At 38.5% G+C, this 16,238-nt stretch overlaps 2 protein-coding genes across 2 annotated transcripts; one reads left to right on the top strand and one right to left on the bottom strand.

Annotated features, from left to right (window-relative positions):
- The first annotated feature begins 2,533 nt into the window (after positions 1-2,533).
- On the top strand, positions 2,534-13,121 carry LOC122639835 (DNA-directed RNA polymerase II subunit RPB2). The gene is made up of 25 exons (XM_043832833.1): positions 2,534-2,909; positions 3,233-3,454; positions 3,532-3,822; positions 4,026-4,223; positions 4,460-4,524; positions 4,619-4,705; positions 4,790-4,910; positions 4,997-5,041; positions 5,136-5,273; positions 5,365-5,437; positions 5,520-5,596; positions 5,731-5,838; positions 5,973-6,089; positions 7,707-7,862; positions 7,944-8,048; positions 8,224-8,349; positions 8,439-8,516; positions 8,621-8,716; positions 8,808-8,923; positions 9,021-9,090; positions 9,521-9,574; positions 9,668-9,811; positions 9,969-10,268; positions 12,266-12,688; positions 12,887-13,121. The coding sequence occupies exons 1-25, from the start codon at positions 2,679-2,681 to the stop codon at positions 13,007-13,009; spliced, it is 3,564 nt and encodes a 1,187-aa protein (XP_043688768.1). The 5' UTR covers positions 2,534-2,678; the 3' UTR covers positions 13,010-13,121.
- A 1,570-nt stretch (positions 13,122-14,691) lies between these two features.
- LOC122638655 (transcription factor DUO1) lies at positions 14,692-15,909 on the bottom strand. Its single transcript, XM_043831509.1, has 3 exons — positions 15,711-15,909; positions 15,333-15,576; positions 14,692-15,180 (listed from the first exon to the last, which is right to left on the bottom strand). Exons 1-3 carry the CDS (start codon positions 15,902-15,904, stop codon positions 14,692-14,694), a joined length of 927 nt encoding a protein of 308 aa, XP_043687444.1. The 5' UTR covers positions 15,905-15,909.
- Positions 15,910-16,238: the final 329 nt, after the last annotated feature.

The raw sequence follows: 16,238 nt of genomic DNA, 5'->3' as shown, positions 1-16,238 counted from the left end.
TATCCATACAATGTCGAGGATAAACAACGTTTTGACATCGAAAAACATGTAATTTGGTTAGATCAAATCTAGAATTACCATCTAGGACAAAATTACTATGTTTTTAAATGAGTGATATATTGTTATTATGTCCCAGCCCTAATGAGATGGAATCAATGAATATTTGGTTGTTTTGTTTTATAATGTTTACATTTAAGGAGAGGTTTCTTTGAGCAAGTGGGTGGCCAACGCTCCTTCACAAATATTTTTCTATTCATTTTTCTTTCTTCAAAAAAATTAACAAAAAAGCATGTGAGTAGTCGTAGGCTATGCCCCTTGCTCAGAGAGACGTTTCCCTTCTCTTTGTTCTACATTAATTACTACCTATATATGGTTCTTTTGTTAGGATATTTTCATTGATTTTTTACTTTAACGGCAAACCAATAGGAGTAACAGACACACGAGCATTGGTTATAAAACTATGAATTTTATAGAAATCCGCTCATTGTTACAGATGGCAAAAGCTTTTTAGATGAGTATAACAATTCTATGGAGAGAAGTTGAACAACGGAGATCCTGACCTTCCTACACCTACCTGATCTCAAGCATTCATCTTTCTCAGTTTATCAATCACCAGCGGTGCCCCTCCCTGATCTCAAGAATTCGAGCGCCCTCGCTGCACAAAAGGTTCAAAAACTCCCCTCTTTGACTCAAGAGAAGCTTTTTTCTATCCTATAACCCCATTGTCAGACAATTACCGCATGATCTCATTCGAAAGATACGTCCTCTGTATTATTTCTGGAAATATAGTTCCCAACGCAGGGCCGTGCGTCTGGCAGAAAATCGCACGGCCGTGCACCTAGCGGAAAATCGCCAGGCGTGCAAAGCCTTAAGCTTGATTGCATCACTTAAGGAAGTTTGTAAACTAGTTTTGTGAGTTCCATGTATAATAGTTTTCATCTATTTTTTTTCCCCCCCCCCCCCCTTCTTTTATGGTTTTCTTGCCCTAGATTTCATGTGTGATGTGAATATATGATGGTTAGATGGCCTCACAGTCGTAACTGTTAGGCTAGCTTTGATTCTGATCAATTTCAATGCTAATATATGTTTTTATTTAACTCTTAATATTTTTTTTCTAACTTTAATCTTGCATGGTAATAGGTTGCTGCTACGAACAAGGTAAACAACAAGTTCTAATGGCTCCACTTCGTAGCATACGTGCTCCATATTCTAAGAATATAAGAAAATCTGAGAGATTTAAGGTATGATTTGTTTTTTTTCTCCCTTTAATCATAGATTTAATTATCACAAATCTGTAGATCAAACTATCTTATGGTGGGTTGTTTTTGAGCCATCCAATCTTGGTGGATCTAATCAGGCAGCTCTAATCTTTTTATATTTGGCCCTTAACTTGTTCGTGAGTGTAATAGTATAAGCCTGTGTGACTGTGAGATCGACAGTGTAGATCAGTCTGGTTCAGTCGCTTTCACTTGGTATATATTGGTCCTTTGTTTATTGGGCCAAATTAAGACCAACCAATTAACCAAGCCATGCCTGTGATTTTAGAGGCAGTTTTTCTTCACCTTTGACGAAGGAAGAATTATCGACTTTTATAGTAGGAGGGATTATCGATTTCGTATAATATGAAGAATAATAATGACTCTAGATATGTGGATTTTTCCTTCACCCACTGTGGTGGAAAATGGTCTCTTTAACTTTTTCTTTCCCTATATTTCCGAAAACTACATTCACATTGGCATTCACCTTTTTACTATTTAAGTCTAAGTTTCAATGTTTAAGGTTTTAAGATTTTGGGGAGGGTTCTCTAAGGAAGTGATATAGAGGAGCGCACCAATGAGATGCAATGTTGTATGGTTTCGCATATTAAAAGGGCAACACAACCATGAGAGAGAGAGAGAGAGAGAATGGATCAATCGTATCGAAATGATCGGAATCGAGATCGATCATGGTCATGGTGATGGTGGATTCTAATCCGAATCAATGATTCACCAATCCAATTCCCGATTCTTAAAACCATGAAAATATCTGATTTTTTGAAATACAGCCTACTATGTTGGTCTTTTTTTTTTTTTTCAAATTTCAATGGTTACACACATAAGCTGTGTTTAGTATGCATTCTTGGAGTGCATTCTAGGTTGATTTCACATTCTCGAGCAGTAAGAGCAACTATTTTTATCATCGAAAAGTGCAAAATCGGCATAGAATGCATACCAAACGCTGCCATATTACTCAAGATATTTGGGCCTTTTTGGGAAGTCAAATCTGTCAGTGAAAATGTGAAGGAGATATGGGCTTGCAGGTCTTATGGATGATCTCTGCGGCCCAATTCAGTCTGGCTCAACTCAAATGTAAATTGATCCGGCCGAGTTACCTAGGCACTCGGCTGAGTCAGAAAACTACTTATTTCATATATAACTCCCAATTGTCCCAGGAGACATCGTTCGTCTCATTCTTGGACCGTCTCTCTCGTTTTCGCTCTGCTTCGCCTCTAAACTCCAAAAATATTAGCAGGCGAAAAATGGATATAAATTTGAATTAAATGATGGAAAAAGAAAAAATGGAATAAAATTTGAAGCAGATCATCTAGAAAGCGAGTATAAAGTTGCTAGGGTTTTGGCATTTGTTTTTGAATCTGTTTATCTTTCACAAACTAGGGTTTGTTGCTTAAGCGAAAACAAATGGAAGAAGAAAACGATCTTATTCAAGATGAAGAAGAAGAGATCACGCAGGAAGATGCGTGGGCTGTAATCAGTGCTTACTTCGAGGAGAAAGGTCTCGTGCGTCAACAGCTCGATTCCTTCGATGAGTTCATCCAGAATACCATGCAAGAAATCGTCGATGAGTCTGCTGATATTGAGATTCGGCCCGAATCTCAGCATAACCCTGGCCGCCAGTCTGATTTCCTCGAGGTATGCTTTTTCTTCTTTGCCCCACATTTCCATCGAAATTGAGCTTTGGAAACATTCGTTTTTAGGGCTCATGGCTGTACAAATCAGAAGTTTGGGAAGGTTTTGTAGATAGACTGAAATTGGAAGTATGTTTTGCTGAAATTATACTTTTGTAATGTTTTCATCTTCTTCTTATTCTCCTCCCCATATTTTCATGAGAACTAGGGAAACATTCGTTTTTAGTGTTCATTGCTGTACAAACCAGAAGTTTAGGAGAGTTTTTGTGGATATACTGAAATTGGAGGTAAGTTTTGCTGAAATTATACTTTTGTAATGTGATGCAGACTATCTATAAGATAAGCTTTGGACAAATATACTTGAGCAAGCCAATGATGACGGAGTCGGACGGAGAAACAGCTACTTTGTTTCCCAAGGCTGCAAGGTTGAGGAACCTCACTTATTCGGCTCCCTTGTATGTGGATGTCACAAAGAGAATCATAAAGAAAGGGCACGATTGTGAAGAAGTAACTGAGACGCAGGAGTTCACCAAAGTCTTTATTGGAAAGGTAATGTAGTTTTTTAGTTGCTCATTGACGTTTAATGGATTGGGCTTTCTCTGAGCTTATCACGTATTACATTTCAGGTTCCTATAATGCTGCGGTCGAGTTATTGTACATTATATCAAAATTCAGAGAAGGATCTAACAGAGCTCGGGGAGTGCCCATATGATCAGGGTGGATACTTTATTATTAATGGAAGTGAAAAAGTTCTGATTGCGCAGGAGAAGATGAGCACGAATCATGTGTACGTGTTTAAGAAGAGGCAGCCCAACAAGTATGCCTATGTGGGTGAGGTCCGTTCAATGGCGGAATCTCAGAACCGGCCACCCAGCAGTATGTTTGTGCGGATGCTTTCTCGGGCTAGTGCCAAAGGGGTTAGTGCTTCACATCAGTTGATACTGTACTGGATTTTATGGAGCCAGTTCATGCTTGAATTGATTGGGGTTTGATCATAGAAAAGATTCTCCTCAAGCAAAATTTTTCTGTTAAATGTGCTCTAGACATTTTATTTACCTGACATCTTATCTTTTGAGATTTTATGCCTTATTTGAAATATATTCCTTTCTTCTTGATTCAGGGTTCCTCTGGGCAGTACATTCGTGCTACCCTTCCTTATATCCGAACAGAAATCCCAATAATTATTGTCTTTAGGGCGCTAGGGTTTGTTGCTGATAAAGATATATTAGAGCATATATGCTATGACTTCGCTGATACTCAGATGATGGAGTTACTTCGACCATCCTTGGAAGAAGCATTTGTGATCCAGAATCAACAGGTATCTCCTTGTTTAAAATGGTTTCCCTGGCTAGAGTTCATGAGTTCATCTGTACTCCTTTTGGGGTAAATCGGACTTTCTGTTTCTGTCAATTTGTAAGGCTGAACTTTGCTTCTGAATTTTTTTTTATCTGCCTTATAGCATTACTTGCCAGTACTTTAAGAAGTTCTGTTTACATTGGTACAGTAAAAGAAGAACTAAATTCACTTGGGCATGTATACTTCTACCTGCTGTAGGTTGCGTTGGATTACATTGGGAAGAGAGGTTCAACAGTGGGTGTCACTCGGGAAAAGAGGATTAAGTATGTGTTGGATTAATCTAGTTGCTACTCTGACCATCCTCTGGGTTTGTAGTGTGGCTTATTTAGTTATATCTGCAATTGTCTCCTTTTGCAGATATGCCAAAGAGATCCTTCAGAAAGAAATGCTTCCTCATGTTGGTGTCGGAGAATATTGTGAAACGAAGAAGGCTTACTATTTTGGGTAGGTGTTGCCTCGTTCATTTTAGTATGCATTACAATGGCTGTTGAACATTGTTTGAAAATCTCTTTGGGCTTCTTCTGCCAGGTACATCATTCACAGGCTTCTACTATGTGCACTTGGCCGGAGGGCAGAAGATGATAGGGATCATTATGGCAACAAGAGGCTAGACCTTGCTGGACCTTTGCTTGGAGGCCTGTTCCGCATGGTTTGCACTTTACGATGTCATTTAGGTTGTTAGAATTGCAGCCTTAGCATTTCATGCCTAATTGTTGAGTTTTGATTTAAGTGCAGCTGTTCAGAAAGTTGACACGAGATGTTAGAGGCTATGTTCAGAAGGTTCACTTTCTCACTATGCTTAATTTATGGGTTTATTTTCTTGTTTGTTTATGTTGGATGGAGTCCATTGTTGCTTATTATTCCCTGTGGACAGTGTGTTGATAATGGGAAGGATGTTAACTTGCAATTTGCTATAAAAGCGAAAACAATCACTAGTGGCCTTAAATATTCCCTTGCTACGGGGAATTGGGGACAGGCAAATGCTGCTGGTACAAGAGCTGGAGTTTCACAGGTTGGAGTTGCATTTTCTTCTCCCTTGCTACATGAGTTGCATGTTTCTGTTTCACTGAAGTATGGGTTGACTTACGTAGTTTATATGACAGGTTTTGAACCGTTTGACATATGCATCTACCCTGTCTCACTTGCGAAGGTTAAACTCTCCTATTGGGCGTGAAGGTAAAACCCATAAGCGCCTACAACCATTTAGGCTCGTGGTCTTTTATGGGTTGATTATTATAGTTCATATCTTATCTATTAGGGAAATTGGCAAAACCCAGGCAGTTGCACAATTCCCATTGGGGGATGATGTGTCCTGCAGAAACTCCAGAAGGTCAGGTAAATATCGTTGCATATAAGTATTTCTTTTTTATTGCACCTTGCATGTTGTAATTGTATTGTAGGTAAAATAAAATGTTTTAGCGTTCTGCTTACAATCTTGACATACTTGAGTACTTTATGGCTGTTATTAGGCTTGTGGACTTGTGAAGAATTTGGCACTAATGGTGTACATTACCGTGGGATCGGCAGCGAATCCCATACTCGAGTTTTTAGAGGAATGGAGTACAGAAAATTTTGAGGTATCTTACTTTAGCAACCCCCTTCTTCTTTCTTTTTTTTTTTTTTTTAAATTTTAAAGGCTGTGGAACTCCTAATCCTCTATTCTACCATCTCTGTACCTGGTAATTTGTGTTTTTTCCCCCCTCCAAAATAGGAAATATCCCCTGCTGTTATTCCTCAAGCAACCAAAATCTTTGTCAATGGTTGCTGGGTTGGCATTCATCGTAATCCTGAGCTTTTGGTGAAGACATTGAGACAACTGAGAAGACAGGTCTGTTTACTTATTTTTTGGAACTTGATATTTTTCTGTGTAGATAGTTGTTTCTCTTTATGCATTATGCTTCTGCCATCTCTCTTCCCTCTGTCCTTCTCCTCTTCTTCTTCTTCTGTTTTCTTCTTTTGCTGGTGAATGAGTTGGATCTCATTAGTTCTTTGGACCTATTTTTGTAACTTTTGATTATGAAATTCTATCTTCATGATGATTATATTATGTAACATGGGGACATCAGTACAATTACTTTAACATGATTGAAATACATGTTCAAAGGTTTTCTTCTTCCTCCGCTGATGCGATCCCGGGATTTGGAAACCCTATTTGGGTTCGCTATTGGCCCACCCAAGCACTAGAAAACTCAAATGCAAGAAATAATGGTAGTTTTGTAAATATATATAAAGTTTTCAAAGGGGGGGGGGAGTAGCAGGGCTGTAATTAAACATAGTCTTTATGGGCTCTTTCGATAGTAGAATAGGCAGGGACAAATAAGAAGTTAAAAAATAATGATAGACGGCAGACTTGGAACAAAATGAAATTCAAGGGAAAAATAGATTTAACTAAAAAGGGAGGGGACAAAAGGGGAAATGCACTCCTAAAAGAGAATAATGTGTGTGTGTGTGTGGGGGGGGGGGTCATCTTCTACCTCTGGACTTGGAACCAGGGCGAAAGAAACCAGAACCCTTCAAGGAGATTAAATTCTCCATCCAGGCCTCCGAACCCTACGAAACTTTAGAGGTGAGTTTCTAATCCCTAACCCTGTTGATTTCAGCTAATAAACAGTCCCAAACGAAGGAGAGAATAAGATGGGTTAAATTCTGCAAACAGATCTGGAAGTAAGTCAAGGGCCAGATCTGTTTCAGTTTGAAACCCGCTGTTTATGATGTCTGGAGCTCCCAAACTCTGGTACCTGGTTTGCCTTAAGGTGGGGAAGCAAGCCCCTCAAGTATTAGTGCAAATCGATGAGGTCCCAAAGAAGTTCAATCCGAAGTATATGGGCTGTAACTATTGCCTAGAACAGGGTAGCAGTTGCAAAACAAGGATTGATAGGAGGAAGAACAGAAAAGAGAAGAAATTGAAGGAGAGGAAGAGAATCACACAAAAGAAGGGGAGAGAGGGAAGAGAAGAGGAGAAGGGGGAGGGGGATTGCACATGCACAGGCTCATCAGTCACCACACAACTTAACTTTTATTCATTCTCGAATCTACTTTATTATGGAGATTCAAGCGTATTTAAAGAGAAATAAAAGACTCCTACAAATAGAAAATAACTCAATAGGGAAATTAAAGCAATTAGGAAACTAGAAATCCTACGTATCTTACTCTTAATTTAAACTCCCCATTAAAAATTACAAAGCATCCCAAAATATAACAAAATACTTAAATATCCTACTAGACTAAAGTCTAAACTGGAACTGGTTCTCCATCTGGGCTCCCCAATGGGTTTTGGCCAGTCCAAGGAAATGCTCCTGCATCACCCCCAAATATACGTAACACTTTGTGTAGATACCAGTTATATGATATGGCAACATCTGTGTGTGGTAACTTTGTTTTCCTTACACTTTTGTACATAGATCTGTTGCCAGTTAGCACTGAAATTTGTTTGTGCCATTTACAGGTGGATGTCAATACTGAAGTTGGTGTTATCCGAGATATTCGTTTGAAAGAGCTTCGACTTTATACTGATTATGGCCGTTGTAGCCGTCCTTTGTTTATTGTTGATAAACAAAGGTTACTTATAAAGAAAAAAGATGTCCGGGCCTTGCAACAAAGGGTCTGTGTGAAGTGGAATTTTTTGGCATTTCTGTGTTAAATCAAAAAAAAAAAATGGCTTATAATTTGGACCTCTACATAGGAATCCCCGGATGACGGTGGCTGGCACGATCTTGTGGCAAAAGGATTCATAGAGTATATAGACACAGAAGAAGAAGAGACTACCATGATTTCCATGACTATTAATGTGAGTATTAATAAAGCAGAGTCAGATTGCGGGAGCTTTTCTTTTCTCTTGACATAGAAGTGATAATGCTGGTTTCTATGACAATGTCAGAGTGTTTATTAGTTAACTTAAATATTTAAATTCCATGCTTCCACTGTGATACTGTTCTGATCTCGTTTTGGAATAATTGTTGCAGGACCTTATAAGTGCAAGGCTCCATCCTGAGGAGGCTTATTCCGAAACATATACCCATTGTGAAATCCATCCATCTCTGATTTTGGGTGTCTGTGCGTCTATTATCCCGTTTCCTGACCATAACCAGGTTGATTTATCTTGCTAGTTGTCTCCATAGGAAGTTCCTTAACCATTTTTCTTCCTTGTTCCTCACGTTATCCTTTTGTCATATGACAGTCCCCTCGTAATACGTACCAGTCGGCAATGGGCAAACAAGCCATGGGGATTTATGTCACAAATTACCAATTGCGAATGGTTTGTTCTTGCTTTCTTTTGTCCATTTTTATTGAACTTTCATATTTTAGGCATATTGTCTTCTATAATTGGCTGTTGTTCTCATTCATCTCTTTTGAACACAGGATACACTTGCCTATGTGCTATACTATCCCCAGAAACCTCTTGTTACTACTCGTGCCATGGAGCACTTGCACTTCAGGCAGTTGCCAGCTGGCATTGTAAGCATTTGGTTCTCATCAGTCTTATTTTTTTGCTTTTCTTTGTCACTCGTTGTGGCAATATTTCTAATGGTATGTTTTATGTGGAAAGAATTCTATCGTTGCTATCGCCTGCTATTCCGGATATAACCAAGAAGATTCTGTTATCATGAACCAATCTTCGATAGACCGTGGATTCTTCCGATCGTTGTTCTTCCGTTCATACAGGTAACTCTGTTTGTTGTGGCTTCTGTATTTCATTATTTCCTTGTGTTGTCACGCTCTCTTTCAGCAATTTCATAGTATTGACAATGTTCATCTACAGGGATGAGGAAAAGAAGATGGGAACATTAGTTAAGGAGGATTTTGGCCGTCCAAACAGGGAAAATACTATGGTGAGTGCTAAATTTTAGTTTTTTAGACTAGTAGAGAATATTATTGAGAGCAGTGTTGAGGGAAATGAGCTTAGGTGGTTGGATGACCTAGACTTTTCAGAATTCATAGATTTGAACTTTCTATGTCAGGAAATGTGATAGGCAACATCTAATTTATTTCAAGAATTGTTTGTAAATTAATACTTATTTTGGTAAATAATTATTTCTATAAACTTATTATTAGCATCAAACTAGGTGACTTCCTGGTAAATATCATAGCTATCTGGTTGGAACATTAGGTGAGCTGTGAGAAGTTAGTTTGATGTAATCATCGGCAGTCTTTGCTTAGCATTGGAACTTCCTGGCTGCATAGCTCAGCACATTTGGCAGCATTGATCTTCTTTCTTTGTTGTTTTTCGAATTGTATGTTGATTTTAGCCACTCTTTACAGGGGATGCGACATGGATCTTATGATAAATTAGATGATGATGGTCTTGCCCCTCCTGTGAGTATATGAAGATAATTTCAATCCTTTTTTTTTGTTGTGGTTGGAGAAGCAATTTACTTACGCTAAACAAAATGTATCCTTGGTAATTAGGGCACAAGGGTCTCAGGTGAAGATGTTATTATTGGAAAGACAACTCCAATTGCTCAGGATGAATCTCAAGGGCAAGCTTCACGGTACACACGCCGTGATCATAGCACAAGCCTAAGGCACAGTGAAAGTGGGATGGTAGATCAGGTACGGTTGTCTATCTTGTCAAATTAGGATTTTATCTTATGGAAGTAATTTGATCATATTATTTGTTACAATGTGTTACTTGTAGGGAAATTCAAGATATTACATCTTGATATTGATCCCCATCTTGCTGATGTCCTGCATGCTGGTGCTTTTGTAGGTTCTGTTGACAACAAATGCTGATGGTTTGAGGTTTGTGAAAGTAAGAATGAGGTCCGTCCGTATACCTCAGATTGGAGACAAGTTCAGCAGTCGACATGGTCAGAAGGGAACAGTTGGTATGACATACACACAAGAAGACATGCCATGGACTGTGGAAGGAATTACCCCAGATATTATTATGAACCCACATGCTATTCCTTCTCGAATGACAATCGGCCAGCTCATTGAGAACATTATGGGGAAGGTTGCAGCTCACATGGGGAAGGAGGGGGATGCTACTCCTTTTACTGATGTCACAGTAAGTCATTAGTATATTAGGAAATGGTGCTTTTTTAGGGATATGTGGTCATTTAATATCAAAAGAAAATTCCGTATTCTTTTTTCCTTCTTAGGATAATGATAAACTCAGATTCTGTGAGCCTCGTACAAAATGCTGAACTCAGTTTTTGTGAACTTCATATCCAACAAACCAAAGTTCACTTTTTCTTATAAGAAAATGCTTAATTCATATTCTGTGAGCATAATGAGCCTTAATATACAATCATCTGTCCGAGAAATTGTTATTTATTATGCCCCCCTATTTTTGTGATATTCTGATGCCAAGGGTCCCATGTAACTTGTTCATTGGATAGGGCAGTAAGTGTGTCTTGTGAGCTCCTTTCTGTGAGGTTAGCAACTCCCTTCTTTCCCTTTAAAGTTCTTAATAATAAAGGTAAATTTTTATTAGAATATTAGAGCAGAAGAGTGACAAGATCAGCTGAAAGGTGGGGATAGCATATTCATCGAAGAATAGTTTCCTACACGTAGGTCATTTCTGACCATTTTAAAACGCTTTGCTTGTTTAGATGTTCTATTGTTGCCAACACCTGGACTGGTGGTCATGAACTGCACACATGATGTTTAAGATGTACTTCAATTGGAAGGGTGATGCAGATCTGAAGTTCTATCGCTGGAGATCCATAGGCCAGCCTAGTGTGGCCTAATGTGTTTAGTCTTTTAATTTCTGTCTTAAGTTTGTTTATTTAATATTTTAAGTTAGTTCTCTTATGTTTTAAGTGTTTAAGTTTACCATAATGGGCTTATTTAGTGGAAATAAGCTTTGGGTTGAGTTATGTATGTGTTGGGCCTTCGATTCCATTGGGTTTTCCATTGTAACGAGCCACTTTAATGGACCTATAATATGAGTATATGCTAGGCATACAGGATTAGTCAAGTTAGTGTCTTTATTTCTTTGGTACTTCCTTTCCTAGTCAGTTTAAGTTACCTTATTAGTTAAGGATTGGGTTAGGCTTTTCCTTTTTAATGTAGAAGTCTATTTTTGAGTGTTCTATATAAGTTTGTAAGCGAGGCCACAAAGTTTGATGAATGAATAGCTTTTGCTGCTCTTCTCCTCTATTGAAGAAACCTCTTGTGTTTAATCAAGAAACCCCTTTGTGTGATCAAGGAAGATTGGTGTCTGATCCAATTGAACACCTTGTGGTGTGAATCCTGATGTGCTATTGGAATAGCTGATTATTATATTTATTATATCTTCTGAATTCTGCCATTGCCAAGTACAAATTCTGAGAATTTTTTGCAACTGGAACATCTTGTTCTAAGAATCCATATGCAAGGATTTTTTAGCATGAAACCTGTCTAGGGCAATCCGAACATTAGAATTCTTCAATATTTTGACTACATCTTCAGAAAGCCTAATGATGAACTCGATGGAACTCGATACGAGTTTGACCTATTCTGACCTGTTGATCTTGGTTTATTTCTGATTGCCTGTGTTGCCCCTATCCTTGTTATAGCTGAATCAAATCTGGTTTTCTACATCAATTTTAATTCCTGTTATCTTCTCCATTAGCAGAATCAATACATACTCTCGACCCTAATTTCCGTACTTAAATTACTCTTTTACCGCCAATCCCATTACTACTAGGACTACTACCCCTTGTCTCCTTATTTAACCATTGGATTGAACTCTGATTTTCATCAGATACTCCCCTCTGCATTACTTGTATTCGATTGGAGTATTAACCCCATCCTACTATCTGATTATGTGTTCTATCTAATCTCCCTTTTCTGGATTCTTTTCTCTGAATATGGATCTTGTTATTGGCACTGGTTGAGTCTTCAATCCAGACCTAAATTAGAGAGACTGTTAACGCTGTGACCATATGTATAAATAGATGCCTATATCAGTATGCTGCATCTCTATTTAATCCCGTAAAGTTGAAATAGTTGTAATTTTTGCAGTTCAAATAGCCAAATATGGGCTAATTGCCATCTTTTTTATTTTGGCATATGCAGGTGGACAATATCAGCAAAGCGCTCCACAAATGTGGGTATCAGATGCGTGGTTTTGAAACCATGTACAATGGTCATACAGGCCGGAAGTTGACTGCGATGATATTCCTGGGTCCGACGTACTATCAGAGACTGAAGCACATGGTGGATGATAAGATCCATTCACGTGGGCGTGGTCCAGTACAGATTCTTACAAGGCAGCCTGCTGAAGGACGGTCTCGTGATGGAGGTCTCCGGTTTGGGGAGATGGAACGAGATTGTATGATTGCTCATGGGGCTGCACACTTTCTCAAAGAGAGGTTGTTTGACCAGAGTGATGCCTACAGAGTTCATGTTTGTGAGCGTTGTGGGCTGATTGCTATTGCCAACCTAAAGAAGAACTCGTTTGAATGTAGAGGTTGCAAGAACAAGACCGACATTGTTCAGGTAAAACAGAATCCTTGATTCCTGTCTCCCCAGCTTATGCGGGAGTGTGAAGTCCAAAACTGTTCCCCCTCCACCACCCAACTTTCCAATTAAAGGGAAGTTTTTAGGGTTGTGATGTTTCTAATCTGCTTCTGCATTTCAGTTATAGGTATTGTTCTATTTAACATGTTTGCTACATGGTTTTGTGATTTTGGGCAGGTCCACATACCTTATGCATGTAAGCTGCTTTTCCAAGAGCTCATGTCAATGGCCATTGCCCCGAGGATGCTCACAAGTGAATTGAAAACAATCAAAGATAAGAAGAAAGTGACTTTGAACTGATGCTGTATTCTGAGGTGGAATGGATTTTCCAAGCTCATGGCATCAACAGTGATGATGAGCAACTCATGCTGAAGTTAATCATTTCAAGCTAGAAACTGGTTGCATTTGGAACCATGGTTGATACTTAGATATGTTTGTAGATGTGACATGAAGTTACAGATATGGGGTATTCATTTCAGTGATCAACCCTTAAGATGGACAAAATTCCCTCACCCTCACTCTCACCCAAAGTGGGTTAAGAGAAAAAAAAAAAAAAAAAAAAAAAGAAAAAAAAAGGAAAAAAAAAATATAAGATAGGGAAACAGTAGGACTTTATCATTCATTTCTTTTCTTAACCAATTCAAGTTTGATATCCAGTAGTCCTTTGTAGAGAAAGGAAACATGTCTTGTTGGCATGTGCGAATTTTCTGCAGAAGAAAATAATATACTGTTAGCGTTAGGGCATATACTTGTGTTTTTGTCCCTTCCTTCCCCTGGTTTTGTGTTGTATGATCTTTGCTGGAAGTGATGAGAACAGCTTAGTCATGTGTACATATATGGATCAGTATTAATGTTTACATTGTCAATGAAAGTGGAAGTGCTGTGGGAAATTATATTGAATACCGTACGTAAAGAAATGTTTGGCTATACAAAGGCTTGCAGGTTCAGAAGCCTCCTGAAGTACAGAATCAGCTGTGCCTTCGGCTTGTGTCTACGGCGGAGTTGCAAAGGAGTTGTGGAGGGAAGGATGGTCCGTTTGGTAGCTGACCTAATAATTATCAATTAGGCTTTTATTTTTAAAAAATATTTTGGAAAGGGGGTTGTAAAATGGTCAATGCTTCTTCTGCCAGGTCAGGCAAACCCACTAATCACAGTTCATTTGATAAATTTCTGTAAAAATGGATTCATATACTGGTTAAAATCAGTCACAAGATAGTTTAGTAAATAAATAAGGGTAAGAGATCGCTCTCTGGTCGTGTAGTCCATGCATTAGTCTGGGTGCCAATGACAACAACGAGGGATCATGGACATGGACATGATTATTTTTTATTTTTTTATTGGATTGGTAATTTCATGCACTTCTGTATCTGCGTCCACTTGTCCAGGCAGTGTTCTTTTTCTCATAAATAAATAAATGCCGTCTAAGGGTTTTATCGTTCTTTACCATTGTTTTAGAAATCTGTAATGAATACGGATCACCCTGTATCGGTCTTGGTCAGACAGATTTACCACTGGTTTCCCTGGTTTCCATTTAAAAATGGGTTTTTTACTGATTCACCGATACGGATCACTTGGTTTGGGATCTCTGCCAATCTGATACCGATCCCTAAAACCATGTTCCTTACTGTGTAACTGCAGTGCACCAAAATTTATCAATTTGATTATCCATGTGCAAAAGAAGATTTAGTTCTTGGTTTTACATACATTCTAACCATATTAAATTGAGCTGAAACTCCAGGGTTGCAAAAATTATCCCTTGGAGATGCAACTTTATATTGCTAGTAACGTAGAGCACACAAACCACAAAAGATTACAAAAATCAGTCACTGGTTCCACAAGTTGAGGAACCTGGGTTTTTGAATATAGTCCATACTACTACAGTAACATACACAAGGTATGAGAAAAAAAGAAACTATTGATAGCCTTTAAGGTATACATCCATCCAAAGTAAAAAAAAAAGCCTATTCTGAACCCACCAGATCTCACCGCTCTGATGAGGTTGGAAGCTGCTCAAGGTAGTCAAACATGTCAACAGGGAAGTCATCAAAGCCATTATCTGGCATCACAGGATTGTCTCTATCATGCTTTCCACTGATTTGACCAGTACCATCAAACCCAAAATATGGCATTCCAACTGGGAAATTAAGGCCTTGTGGAAAAACACCCAAGAAGTTCGTATCTGAGAGTCCAGTTATGAGGTCTTGGCCTTCTGTCAAGAGTGGGAGATCCATGGAAGGTTCAGGGAGTGGTGGGAAAGGATATTGGGTTAAAGGATCGTAGCAGGGCTTCTTCTCAATAGGCATGTAGTCAAGTAAGGGAAGGTTTGTCTCCAGATGAAGAAAATTTGGGTTTGTCATTTCTGGTATTGGTTGCATCTTTGTCCCTTCAAAGTTTTCCACTTTAGAACGTGAACCAGACCAATCGCTTGAAGATGATTCTTCCCCAGTTGAAACCACACCGAAATTAGGCCCCTGAAATCAAGAACACATCATTCAAATCATTTGTAAAACCTTCTACAAAAGACTTCAAATCTGTCACACTAAAAGCAATTGCAGAGAAGATAGATATAGAAATCATCTGAACACTAGTGGACAGAGAAAATTATGGAGTTTTCCTATCATACCTCCAAAAAATGTGTTTCAGGAGTAACAGAAATTTTCTCAATTCTCCTCTGTGATTTGTTTGGTAAAGGTGATGATGATGCCTGACGAATCCTTCCTAACCTTTTCTGCCTAGTACTCCAAAAGTTCTTCACATCATTATCTGTTCTTCCAGTCAAATACGTTGCAATTCTTGCCCATTTGTTCCCAAATTTTGCTTGCAGATCAATCACCACTCTTTCCTCCTCTGCCGAAAATTTGCACCCACTTCAACAACATAAACTTCTTGATCAGCTTAATAATACTAGTCATAATTATTAGCAAAAATCCAGTCAAAATAAGAACTACTCATAGAGATGTAAAGGAAAGAAGAAAAGAAGAAATTGAGTAATAATGCTTACGTTTTCAAGTCAGGTTTAAGCTTGTTAACCCATCTTAACCGACATGATTTTCCTGTTCTTGGTAAAAGACCTTTGGATCGAATGGAGCTCCAATCTCTGGGACCATACTTCTTCACATAATCTTTCAGTATTTCATCTTCCTCTGCCATCCATGGTCCTTTCCTGATCACCATTTCATCCTTGCGTTTTTCCATTACAGAGATCTTTTGTTGAAAACCCAGATTTCTTTATTAATAATCTCAGAGAATTGACATCAATGAAGAAGAACCCAAGTCATTCAGAAATTTTCTCTGTGTTTTCACCAATTTGTATATATCTTCAGAGAATATTTGAAAGTGACGGTTAAGGAGAAGGGCACTATCCACTTACCACGAACTCAACGGCCAACGCCCACAACTCCACCTTTTTCTCTCCATTTCAAAAACACGTTAATTTTACCAAAATATCCTTTATCTGTTCACTTAATTACTTAAAAGGGTAGCCAAGCACACGTGGTTTCTCTCTCTCTCTCTCTCTCTCTCTCTCTCT

Source organism: Telopea speciosissima, chromosome 9 (genome assembly GCF_018873765.1).
Source record: "Telopea speciosissima isolate NSW1024214 ecotype Mountain lineage chromosome 9, Tspe_v1, whole genome shotgun sequence".
Lineage (NCBI taxonomy): Eukaryota > Viridiplantae > Streptophyta > Magnoliopsida > Proteales > Proteaceae > Telopea > Telopea speciosissima.
This window is presented reverse-complemented; position numbering and strand designations above follow the sequence as displayed.

What these genes read in the sequence shown, in the direction of transcription:
- LOC122638655 (XM_043831509.1), bottom strand. Translation starts at nt 15,904, where the DNA reads ATGGAAAAACGCAAGGATGAAATGGTGATCAGGAAAGGACCATGGATG. An exon ending in CTTAAACCTGACTTGAAAAC is followed by an intron (nt 15,577 to 15,710) that starts GTAAGCATTATT and finishes ATGTTGTTGAAG; the next exon opens with TGGGTGCAAATTTTCGGCAG. An exon ending in CTGAAACACATTTTTTGGAG is followed by an intron (nt 15,181 to 15,332) that starts GTATGATAGGAA and finishes TCTTGATTTCAG; the next exon opens with GGGCCTAATTTCGGTGTGGT.
- LOC122639835 (XM_043832833.1), top strand. Translation starts at nt 2,679, where the DNA reads ATGGAAGAAGAAAACGATCTTATTCAAGATGAAGAAGAAGAGATCACG. An exon ending in CTCGGGCTAGTGCCAAAGGG is followed by an intron (nt 3,823 to 4,025) that starts GTTAGTGCTTCA and finishes TTCTTGATTCAG; the next exon opens with GGTTCCTCTGGGCAGTACAT. An exon ending in ACAAGACCGACATTGTTCAG is followed by an intron (nt 12,689 to 12,886) that starts GTAAAACAGAAT and finishes GATTTTGGGCAG; the next exon opens with GTCCACATACCTTATGCATG.